This window comes from Neopsephotus bourkii, unplaced genomic scaffold (genome assembly GCF_033783945.1).
Source record: "Neopsephotus bourkii isolate Nb327-2 ecotype Australia unplaced genomic scaffold, CSIRO-AGI_Nbou_v1 NB_518, whole genome shotgun sequence".
NCBI lineage: Eukaryota > Metazoa > Chordata > Aves > Psittaciformes > Psittacidae > Neopsephotus > Neopsephotus bourkii.
Window position 1 is genome coordinate 418,840 of NW_026901019.1, and position 12,267 is coordinate 431,106.

The 12,267-nt window shown below is 40.0% G+C and overlaps 1 protein-coding gene and 1 long non-coding RNA gene across 4 annotated transcripts in view; one reads left to right on the forward strand and one right to left on the reverse strand.

Annotated features, from left to right (window-relative positions):
* Positions 1 to 455: 455 nt before the first annotated feature.
* Positions 456 to 4,453, reverse strand: LOC133210791 (uncharacterized). The gene is made up of 2 exons (XR_009725026.1): positions 4,340 to 4,453; positions 456 to 1,020 (listed from the first exon to the last, which is right to left on the reverse strand). It is a non-coding gene; the product is annotated as an uncharacterized LOC133210791 (long non-coding RNA).
* Positions 4,454 to 7,948: 3,495 nt separating this feature from the next.
* Positions 7,949 to 12,267, forward strand: part of CNIH3 (cornichon family AMPA receptor auxiliary protein 3) — a 60,236-nt gene continuing 55,917 nt past the window's right edge. For all 3 annotated transcript variants that reach the window (XR_009725014.1, XR_009725015.1, XM_061350472.1), the window contains exon 1: positions 7,949 to 8,212. Coding sequence is in view for 1 of the 3 variants with exons in the window: in XM_061350472.1 (XP_061206456.1) it covers positions 8,132 to 8,212 (81 nt within the window). In the remaining 2 variants the exon portion in view is untranslated. The remainder of the gene's footprint in view (positions 8,213 to 12,267) is intronic.

The following is a 12,267-nucleotide window of genomic DNA, read 5'->3' on the forward strand; positions in this document are numbered from 1 at the left end:
GTTACCTTTTCCTGCAGTATGATCTCCACTGAAAGCATGTGTTTTGTCTGGTCACATTCAGATCATCACAGTGGAAAACTCTTCCACAGTTCAAATCAGCAAAAACGCTTTCCCATTTTCAGTTGTCTGGATGTTCAAAGTACCTCTCAGAAGGTAGCATGCATCTATACATGTTAGTAACAACAGGAACTGACAGATCATGAACATTAATCGGAAATGCCAGTACTAGCAGTAAAATGTCATCTTTCCTTCCATTTCAAGCCTGAATCTGTCAGCTTGGTTAGCTTTGCCTAACTGAATAGTTTTGCTTATGTTAATTGTTTCAATGGATGTGGAATTACTGCCGCTAAAATGAATGCTTCAGAATCCAGAATAGCTCCTCACTTAAATACTTGCTGAAGAAATACTTTTCTTTTAGATAACCATGTCCACAAAGAAAACCTGCCAGGAGTCAGTTTGATTCTGAGACTTGCTTTACTTGCAATCTAAAGCAAACTCTTTCAATATTTGTTAGGGAAAAGAGGAAAAGAAAAACAGTTCATTCTTATTGTGTGCTATTTCACATCAGTTTATAGGTGAATAGTTCATGTAACCCAGTCAGCAAGTAACTCATATGTAGCAGCTACCCCTCTAAATCAATTGGCTGTCTGATGTCAAGGCAATTACATTAAATATAAGGCTGGTGCAAGTTCAAGGAGAAGAAAGCTTAGTTTCTCTATAGGAGGACTAAATGCCTTGAGCTGAGAAACAGATTTTATGTGTGTGCACGCAGTACTTGTGAGTCATGATAGTTTCTTAAAGGCTGTTTAACTTTCTGAAGTTGACATGAGTCATTGTTCTCTTCCCAGGTAATGAGTAGTTAAGATCACATTTAGCTCTTCCATTTCTCTAGTAATCTCTGAGACTTGCATTTCATTGATCTTCCTCTGAACTGCTTCAGGATTCTGAGTGACAAGTAAAGGCTTTAAGAACTAACACAAGATAGCTCCATTTGGAGAGCATGGATGACTAGAGCTGGCACTCGTTCCTGCTCAGCCGCTTTTGTCCTAGAAATAAAAGTGACAGTTTAAGAAAAAAAAGCATCCTATATCGTTACTGATTAATGTAGGTACAAAACCCTTGTGGTTTAGGCAAGTTTATTTAGGTGTTTCAAGATAACAGAAAGAAAAAGAAGACAGAACGGAGTTTAGGATATTTGTGGTATAAAATACACTGGTACCTCCAACCAGGTTTTCAAACCTTTCCTGTTTTCTTCAGAAGAGATGGGTATGTCACAGAGAATCACTTTGCTTTGCTGGTTCTGCTTCAGACTGGAGATATTTTATATGATGTTAAAACCAGGATGGCTAATGTATTGAAGGTTTATATTTAGAACAGGAATGATCTTTCATCACAGCATTCTCATGAGACTCTTTGCTAAACATGTTCCCACTCCCCCATTGCCACCTCCAACCTTTTCTTCTGGTATTTTTCCAATTTGCAATATGAATTCTTCAGTTCTTGTTGTCAAATGCTGAAATAGTTTTTATAAAGGACTTAGCTGAACCGACTAGAAATTTTAGGTGCTACAATCCTTATTTTAACTCCCTCAGTTTAAAACATCCCTATTTATGGTGTTTTCATTTTCTCTCTGGTACAATAAGAGGAATATGTTTCAAATTCACAGAAGCTTAGGGGATCAGTTTGGACAATCTTTCAATTCAGCATTTGATAACAGAACAGATTTCTGTTATTGATATGCTATTAATACAATGTGTGGCCTTTAAACAGAGGTAAAACCTGATTCTAATTTAGCAGAGGTAGAGAATGAGGAGGCAGGGATATAAGGGTCCTAAGCTGATGGCATCAGTCCATTGGTACTGTCACTGGAGTGCATGCCAGTGTACCCACTTCTTACGAACTGCATCAAAAGTGAAAACACTCTTTTTCTGAATAAACACAGCCAGAATTTAATGTTTATATCTTCATTAGTCAACACTATTATTTATGCAGACCATATTGTAACCATTTATGCATGCAAGTTAAAAATGACTAACACTATTAATTCAGTTAGAACACAGATGTAGGTTTGGTGAAATACCTAATTTTTCTAAACTATAGCAAAGACACCAGGCCTTGGTTTACTGCTCCAGGTTGTTGTTTGCTGGACAGCAGGGATAAACATTCAGTAGTGGTCTCAGTATAAAGAGGAAGAGCATCTGATTCAATATGAGAGAATTTTGAAAGGTGTTGCATACTTGACTTTGTTCTGGCTTCTGTGCTCGGAATGATAGAGCTATGAGGTGTGATCTGATACAGCCTGCAATGTGCGTGAGCAACCAGTAGGGCTTGTAGATGACCAGAATATTTCAGGCTCTAGGGAGGTTAAAAATCAAACACCATTAGATCAGAAGAATTTGGCCCCCAAATGTTATTCAGTGTTTGGACAAATGCATGTCTTATGCAAATTGTCTTACTATCATAGCTACCTCTGCAAGATCTTCAGTGACTGATGAAGGCTTTCTCATAGGTTACTTATTCAGAAAGTTTGTTTCATTTTCATTCCTTTATGGAATTCAGTTATTCAGAATTGGTAAAGTTTGAGCCCACTCTCCCCCACCACAGACCCAAATTAAATTCCTTCTTAGCAATCTTAGCAAGAATTACTTGTGTGAAGTTTCCAGGTATTGATTTGAAGCAAAACAGGTAATGTCAAAGGCAATTAAGAGATGTTGCCAGTGAGAGGACTTCACACCTGGAAGTAAGATGAATATGACTTCTGCTGTTGCCATGAATAATTATGGTCATTGGCTAATTCTAATCCTTCTGAAAAATTCACACATAGTTATTAGAGATCTGTTGAAATTAAGTGAATTCATTCCCCATTCAGTTTCACTGGTTGTGCTTTAAAGCAGGCCCTCCCGGGCCACTGCTATTTTCACTTGCTTTTGCTACTCTATCTTGGAACCAAGAGCAGAGATCCTGTCTTTCTGGAGTGCTTCGTATCCTGTTAGATAGTTCATCACTGGTGAGAAAGCAATCTCAATGAATTCCCAGGAGAGAACAGCTGAATTTGGAGGAGATGAGGAAGTGGGAGGAGTGAGATCAGCTAGTTCAGGTGAGTGACTTAAGTTCAGATCTGAAGCTTCAATTTTGCCAGTGGCCATTATAAGCATGAGTGTAATTCTGATATTGGCCGGCAAGTGAATAGGAGAAGCAAAGCAGTATAGCATATACTTCATGCTCTGAACAATCTTATTTTGCTATTTAGGAACATTTCTAATTAGAAACATTTCTAATTAAGAATATTTCCTAATATATTGGGAACATTTTAGGAACATTGCATAGTAACCTATGCTTTTCTAAGTGGATTTCAGTGATTAAGCATGGAGCTCATAGTCTGACAGGGACCTTAGGAAATCAAACAAGGACCAATGTAAAGTCATGTACTAGGGAATGAGTAAGCCCTGGTAATGATACCGGCTGGGAACTGACAAGTCTGCTGAAAACAACCTGAGACTGCCAGTGGAATAGGTTACCCGAAGAGAGATTTGGCCATCTGTCCTTGGAGATTTTCAAGATTTGACCAGATGAAGCCCTGAGAAACTAATCTGACCTTGCACCTGGCCATGCTTTGAGTAGAAGGGTGGACTAGACACCTCCTGAGGTCCCTTCCAACATAAACTTTCCCATGATAATATAGTTAAAATTCATTCAAACAGTTCCTAAAAAAAGAAGGTGGGCACAGTATCTTTGCTCACAGCTGGTGAAATGATGTATTTATTTACCTGGCAGTAAAATGAGATTATTATCAGTGGGTTTGTGAACTATCATATTCCCAGTGTCTGAAAATAAGACTTCATTAACAAAATGTCACTCGCCTTTATTAATGCAAAGGTAACCTTTTGAAAATGAACTGACCATGAAGTAATACAGTTGTTTCATTTGGAATCTGTAGATAATCTGAAATAATAATGCATAAGAGTATGAAATGCTTCTATCAATCTCTGTGGGATATTAGCTGTAAAGCCCAATGACAGCAATTTGCATATAAGAGTTGTTAATAATTTAAAATTACTTAAGGTTCACAAAAGAGATAGATATTATTAAATTAAATTAAAATATTCTCAATCTAATGAATGACAATTAACTACTGTCATTAATAAAATGGCTTTTACTCTAACATCACTCAGTAATATGTTACACTGCAAACTATACATGGTCACAATAACATGTGAATCTTAAAACTGTGAACAACCTTGGCTGAGGGCATACCACCTTGTTGGTGGATTTATGGTCATTTTAACCTCTCACTTCAGGGACTGATGGTGTAATAAAGGCTTGTCCTTTAGGTTTATACAGTTGTGGAATTTACTGGGAAGTTGAAAGGGCTTGTTAGCAGTGTCTGCTCATCTCTGATGCTGTTCTATAAATTAACCACAGGAAATTTCTTTCAGTAACTTCAGATTTTTTCATTATCTAGCACAAAAGGTCATTTCATATGAAATCAAGTGCTCCAAGATCTGCTAATGTAAGGACATCCTGAACTCATAAACCTAACTAAATCTATTTTTACCACATATGTAGGAACATTGGACATCATTTGGAGAGCAGTCTGTTGCTCACCAGATGTACTCCTTTGTTATTATTTATCTAGTGATTGAAATTTTATGGTCTCTTCATAGAGGTTCTCACAAAGTAAAAAGCCATCCTTAAGTAAAAATTTCCAAATCATCTCTGTCTGTGCCTTGACCTGTGATAGTATTTGCAGAGTGATAACTTTGAAAATCAGCATCTCAGTAGCAGTTGTACAGAAGTAGCACCACCCCTCTTGTGATGCCTCTTTATGAAACTGGGATCAGACTGTATTGCAAAAAAAAGCCTGCTTGATTCTCTAATTCCTTCAGGAGCCTGCAATCATATTTTCCAGTAAACGTGCATGGTAAAGACAAATACCTTCTGTTTACGAACACAACAAAACATGCTTCAGTGGGAAGTGTAGCATTCCAAAATTCAATCTGCTCAAATACAGCAAGGACACTTCTTTTTTTTGTAAAAAACTCTTTCTACAGAAGTTTTAAAACACACTGTCATGATCTGTTTGTGTGTATTGTGGGATTACAGCCTACAAAACCAGTTCAAATAAAAACTTTGCTAGGAACTGTTGTGAAGTTTGAAGTACCTTTTGTGACTCATCAGCAAATACATTTAGAAGAAATAGCCTCTGGTTAAAGATGAAAGGAGATAATACAAACCTTTTTCTTTTTTTTTTTTTTTTTTTTTGTTTTTTTTACAATCTGAACATGACTTTATTTTTCATTTCTTACAGACTTTCTATTTGATCTGAAATTCATCTCCTTGCATCAGCTTTCTGAGTATTTTTTGATGCTGCAGTCCTGGGTTACAGGTGTATGCCGCAGGGTGAGAGCATCAGTCCCTTCTGGAAATGGCTTGGGAATATATCACCTGGAGGAAGCACGAGAATTTGTGAAATACTGAAGACAGAAGAACAAAATATGAGGTACTAAATCTGAGGCTGTGGCTGCTAAAATGAGCTGTTGAGCACTGGAGGGCTGCAGAACCCCTGCACCTGTTATTTCCAGTAATAGAAAAGAACCCCAGGTGTGTATCAAACGTGTGGATGCAATTTTGTTTGTTTGGGGAGAAGAAGTGTTAAATAAAATAGCAGTTCTCTAAATACATAGCTGGAGTGTGAATTAAGACAAGAGACAGTAAAAACCAGGAGAAAGTTGCCTTGGAGTGTAGTCCTAAACTGAGTTTAATAGTTGGTTTCACTTTGTCTTTTATAATACCTACAGTATATCTCTACTTTTATAGACATGCATGTATATGTGTGTATCTACATACAAGTGCTCCAGAAATAAATGTTTTGTTTTGGTTTTCTTGCAAGTGTCAGTATTTCAATTTTAACACAGGTATATCCAGATATTAAAGTAACCATGGCAAAAAATACAATAATAAAAAAAGAATTCCAAAGACTTCTTCTGTACCTAATTTGCAGCTCTTTTCAAAATGTGTGGTTATGAATAAACCATTTACTTTCATAAGCAGAGGCTCTGCAGGATTTCAGATACAAAAGAATTAAAAGGTCAGAGAATTAGAATGCCTTCACTGCATTAAGCAAAGTTCGTTACTATTTGCCGTGTTCGTCCTTAATTAAAGCATCAAATCACATGTATAGTCTGGAGCAGCGCAATTATAAAAGGTTACATCCATCAGTTTCTTCCTGTTTGTTAATGACTGGCCTTGACTCTTGATTCAGTCAGCACTCTTTCCTGAGGATAAAAGTGCGTATTATGTTCAAAATAAGAACCATAATTTCAAACACAAATAGGTTGAAAACATCTAAATAGGAAGCTTGTACTGAACTTGGCTTTGGTGAAATTACCATCTCTTGTACCATGAAGTTTGACTTTTCACAGGTGACCCCTAGAAAATTTCGACATAGTTTTGTTACTGAATGCCCTTCTGTGCATAAAAGCTAGAAAAAATGTTGTGAACTGAAATTCTTTTCAAGTTTTGTAAGGAAACTTCAAATGGATAGCTCTCATCCATGGTGTTCAGAATATATTAAAATGGGAGTTTTCTGGCAGTTCTTAAGTACTACTGGCTATACATAGTTGCACATATTTGGTACGCTGGTATGAGTTCAAAAAGAGATGGCCCATCAAAGAAATTCTGTTTTATAACGGGGATGTTCTCGGTGTTTATGAACTGGTTTATTGAGGTATTATAAAAGGAACACTTTGAAAAACTCTTCTCTTAGATCTTTCCTCAAACTAACAAACCTTAAAGCAGGTAATTTCATTTTAAAATATTACAAAAGGGAAGGGCTCAGAGTGCCCAAAGCCAGTGTATTTGAAGACAATGACAAGGTGGTGGGATTGCACACAGGTGTGTCACATTTTAAATTATGACAAATAAACCACAACTTATTTGTCTGGTCAGCTCTCAATGTCAATGTCAGTCAGCTTCATTCCAGATACAACTCACTGGAGCTGGGTATGTCAGATCTTGATGGGAGTTCAGACTTGACACAGCTCAGTTAAATGGTAACAGGAAGCTAAATCTTAGTTCAAGATAGTTTAGGAATGGAGTAAAACTGATTAATAAAAAACTGATAGAGAAGAAAATAGCCAAGAACAGCAAAAAAAGTCTCTGTTAGTAAGACCATATATTCTGCCCTTGAGTTTAAAACAGAATCAGCTAGGCTGTAGAACACCTTTAAGGTCATCAAGTCCGACTGTTTCCCCAGCACTGCCAAGGCCACCACTAAACCATATCACCAAGGGCCTTGTCTACACGGGTTGTGAACACTTCAAGGGATGGTGACTCCACCACTGACCCGGGCAGCCTGTTCCAATGCCTGAGCACCCTCTGGGGAAGAAATTTTTCCTAATCTCCAGTCTACACCTCCTCTGGTGCAGTTTGAGACCATTTCCTCTTGTCCCATCCTTTGTTACTTGGGAGAAGAGACTGACCCCTGCCTCACTACAACCTCCTGTCAGGTAGTTGTAGGGAGAGATAAGGTCCTGAGTGTTCTCCACATTAAACCCCCCCAGATCCCTCAGCGGTTCCTCATCACATTTGTGCTCCAGACCCTGAACCAGCTGTGTCGCCCTTTGTTGCCTGCTCCAGCAACTCAATTATCTCTCTTGTAAGGAGAACATTTATCTGATCCTAAAAAGAAAAATAAGAATTTAAAAAACCCAAACACTTGAAGTTTAGGCATGAAATTATCTCCTTGGGATTTGGCCTAAACCCACACCACCCCACGCTCCTCCTCACGCTGTCGTGACAGGATTCCAGTCCGAGCCCCCCCCACTCCCGCCCCGCTGAGTGGGCCCGCCCTTCGGGGTCTCCCTGGCGGCGGGGTCCGCCCACCGCCTTACCTCAGCGGGGAAAGCAGAGCGGAGCACCGCACCTCACGGGCTGTCGGTGTGGCGAGGGGAGCGGCTGTGAGGGGGCGCGGCGCTCCCCACCGGGTCCGGGTGTGTGAGGCAGTCCCCTCCTCCACGAGGGCGCCCGCTGGCTTGGCTGCTTTCTCCGTCGGGATTTCGCGGGTCACTGTTCTCCCGGTCGCCCGCCGGGACTCCCTGGGCGGCGGGGAACACGGAGGGCTCTCCCCGCCATGGCCTTCACCTTCGCCGCTTTCTGCTACATGTTGTCGCTGGTTCTCTGCGCAGCACTCATCTTCTTCGCCATCTGGCATGTGAGTACCTCAGCACTCCTTATGCCCCCCAGCCCCTCCGCCGCGCGCGGAGACCATTAAAACCGGCTGCAGCCCGGTGGGAGGGTGTCGTGCCGTGAGGGAGAGGAGCTGGGGAGGGCAGCCCTGCTCCCGAGTTTCTGAGGTGAAGCCCCCATGGCCGGTGTGTGCGGCCGGCGTCCCGCGGCGGGAGCGGGCACTTCCCTCCCTTCACCCGGCCCGCCCCGCCCCGGCGGTGCCACCACAGACCGAGGGCGCTGTGAAACCCCGGCTTGCGGGGCCTTACTTGTTACAAATCGACCACCCTAAACACCGGTGGTGATCGCTTGTGCGAGCCCAGGCGGCCGCGCTGCTGGGAGCGCTTACAGCCCGAGTGCTGTCTGAGCCGTGAGGGGAGCGCCCAGCCGTTGTGAGAGGTGCTCGGGGCTCTGGCGGTGTTAAACCGGGAGGTGCTCCCGGTAAGAACACCTGCTTTTCTTGCCCGAGAGTCGAGCGTGGTGAGGCAGAAGACGCCCCGCGCCTGGTGAAGCTGTGAGGTGGTTTTTCATGCGGTGATTACTGCGTTAGTAAGTTCTTTTAAAAGTAGGATTTGAATGTGAAACTCGCTCTTTCTTCTAAGGCATGAATTGGTATTGGAGCCCACCTTCATTGGCTTCGCTCTGAAGTGGTGCTGTTTAGTCCTTCTTGTACCCGGGGTGGCCGTGGTAGGCATAAGGATGAAACTTGCAAAGTGTTTCTTTCCACAGTAGTGAGATTATTCTTATGCTTGACTTAAAGTTCTTTTAAGTGGTTGCGTATTTTCACTATGCGTGTTCTACTCAAATAATTTAATGCCAAAAACATTCGGGATGCAACAGTGTAAGTTGAAAATAGGGCAAGTCTCAGGAATGTCTCTTCAGATACCTGGCGGAGTAAGCCTTTCCTTTGTCTAACAAGCAAGGGAGATACAGCGTTTATTGAAATGAAAGTAAAGCTGCTAGCTTGTTTGTATTTAAGCATCTTAAGTGTGAAACATATCACTCTGTTGTGAGAATTCTTTGAAGTCAAATTGTTTTGAACTCTTAATAGTGCAGTCACAAGTTTTTTCTTATGAATGAAACTGCAAAAGTGTGATGGTAATGCCAAGTACTGTTGGGATCCCAAGTACTATAAGGTCTCTTAGCAGTCACCTACTGCACTTCTGTTCTCTGAAAAAGAGTAGCAAAAGTTAAATGGTTACTTATGTTTTCTTATTGCTTCCTCCCCGAACCTTTAGGTGCTCAAAAGCAAGAAATCTACAGCTTCTTTAAAGGGTTCTGCTCTGAATCTCTTGCTAAAAAGTAATCACAGAATCATCGAACGCTTTGGGTTGGAAGGGACCTTAAAAGTCATCTGGTTCCAACCCTCTGCCATGGGCAGGTACACCTTCCACTAGACCAGATTGCTTATTTTCTTCATTAGTACCACAGTTTTAAGGATTTTTGGTTTAATGTATTTCAAGTCTGTTGTCATATTGTCTTTTTCCCACACTGAAGTTGTTGTCTGAAGACATACAGTACTTGCAGCAAATCTGGCAAATTATTCTTGTGTAAATCAGTTTAGTTACTGCAAATTTACTTTCGGTGAAACATTTCCAACTTTGAATCTGTACACTCCTGGAGAGTGATCCATTAGTTGTAGAGCTCCATAGGAAGCAACTAGGAAGGGAAAACTTTTGTCAATAGGCTGATGTTTATGGTGCATATTTGTTAAATCTGTTGAAAAACTGTTGAGGGATTGAGGTTGAAAATGGCTGAAAATCCTTTCTATTGTACTAGAGCAAGAATTGGTACTTTTTGATATTTTTCAGTATCTTTTCTTATAAATAGATCATTCTATTAAAACCATGGTTTGTGAAGGTCATGGAATAACAGATTTAATATCCTGCCAGAATAAACTTTTAAGCATACAGTTACTCACATACACAAAACATAAAGATTTTTCTAGAAGAGCTGTTATCCTGTTGTTCTTTCTTTCTTCTAAAATGCAGTCTAGCATGTAGCTTATGTGTTGAGTCTTAGGAGTTTCTTTTACCTTAAGCACCTCGTTGTGAAAATCTTCCCAAGAAACAAAATTCTTACTCCTTCACTGTGACCTGATTTATTTTTTTTTCACTGTAATATACTTGTGAGGGACAGTAAATATATTTTAAACAGGTTCTTATAAAGGCAGTGGAGGATTTTGATTATTATATTTGCCTGTTAAAATGCATTTAAAGTATTATTAAAAAAAAAGAAGCACATTTCTATACTAAGAATAAGTTGTTGATCCCTCAGAGTGTCCAATAACCTTGAAATATCTGTGAGGTTCTAAGATTGAATTTTATAACTTACTTTAAAGGACAAGAAAAAACTGTAGCATTTGGACTTTATATTGTTCTGGCCTGAAGCTGGCTGAGATTTGGGCAGTTATTTGGGTACTGGATCAAATAAAAATCTCATTTTCTTCCTTCTGAGAAGTCAGATGAATATAATTTTCATTAATACTGATGTAATAGGTTCAGTAAAAACTGAAACCAAAATAGAAGAAGTTAAAATGAGGATTTTTATTGTTGAAAACTGTGCTTTTCTGATGCCTTTCCTCTGAGAAATTAAAGGCTCTTTATACATTGCTGTGCTCTTTAGGGGCGAACAGAATGAAGCTGGTCAGAACACTTAAACGGAATTGTAGCTGAAGTACAGGAACTCCTTCAGACATTTGGAACATGCAATGATTTATTTATTTTCTTTTTTCTATCTCCGAGTTATCTTATACAGGTTGTCACTGATGTTTGTCATGATTAAAAAAACCCAAACCCAAATTAGATACTATTAGAAACACTTGTTTAAGCTATGCACAAGATGTGAGATGTTGGAGCACGTCCAAAGTTCAGCAGTGGTGCTGGTGAAGGGGCTCTAGCACAAGTGGGATGAGGAAAAGCTGAGGGACCTGGGGGGTTTAGTCTGGAGAAGAGAAGTCTCAGAGGGGACCTTATGGCTCCCTACAACTACCTGAAAGGAGGTTGTAGTGGGGTGGGGTTGGTCTCTTCTCCCAAGTGACAGGACAAGAGGAAACGGCCTCAAGCTATGCCAGGGGAGGTTTAGACTGGAGATTAGAAATACTTTCTTCCCCAAAGGGTGGTCAGGCATCGGAACAGGCTGCCCGGGGCAGTGGTGGAATCACTGTCCCTTGAAGTGTTCAAACACCATGTAGACAAGGCCCTCAGTGACATCCGTTAGGGGTGGCCTTGCAGTGCTGCGGTAATGGTTGAACTTGATGATTTTAAAGCTGTTCTACAGGCTAGCTGATTCTATGAATATATGTTGTAAACTCAGTGGCAAAGTATGTAGTCTTACTAACGATCACAGAGACTTTGTTTTGCTGTCCTCAGCTCTTATAGAAAAGAACAAGCTTTTTACTCATGAGTTTTACTCTGTTTCTAAACTGTCTTGAACTAAAAATTACCGTCCTGTTAAAACTTAATTGGGCTATGTCAAGTCTGTTTGAACTCCCATCAAGATTTGGCATAACCGCATTCATTTATAGAGTTGTGTGCACTGAAATTGGTGACAGTTATTTGAACCAAACATAAGAAGAATAAAGGAGCAGAACTTTTTGTATTTTCTCGTTTTATGCTTTCCTTTTCCCTTATTTTCCTTTTGAAGCGTGATGATAGTATTAATCCTGATAAACTGCCTTAATATTATTCTGGCTTAACAGTTCTAAGTTCACAGGTATATTTAAGAACAGTGGGAGGCAGTGACTGAACAGAGTAATACAGACTAAGATCGACTTTTAATTTTAAATTAAAGCATACTTTTTTTTACAAACACCAGGGAAAGAAGCCCTTGGAATCTATATTCAGTGCTGTTTCTGCTGTTGGCTTAGCGTGTTATGTTTAGTACACAGTTTGAGTTACCTGTACCTTGTTTTCTCATTTACTAAGCTGTGGGTAATAGAACTAAATTTCAGATACTGCATATCATTTTACTTACCATCTATCCTTAAAGCCCTTTCGCTTTCTGACAGAAGATGCTATGTACATATAAGATATTGCTGCT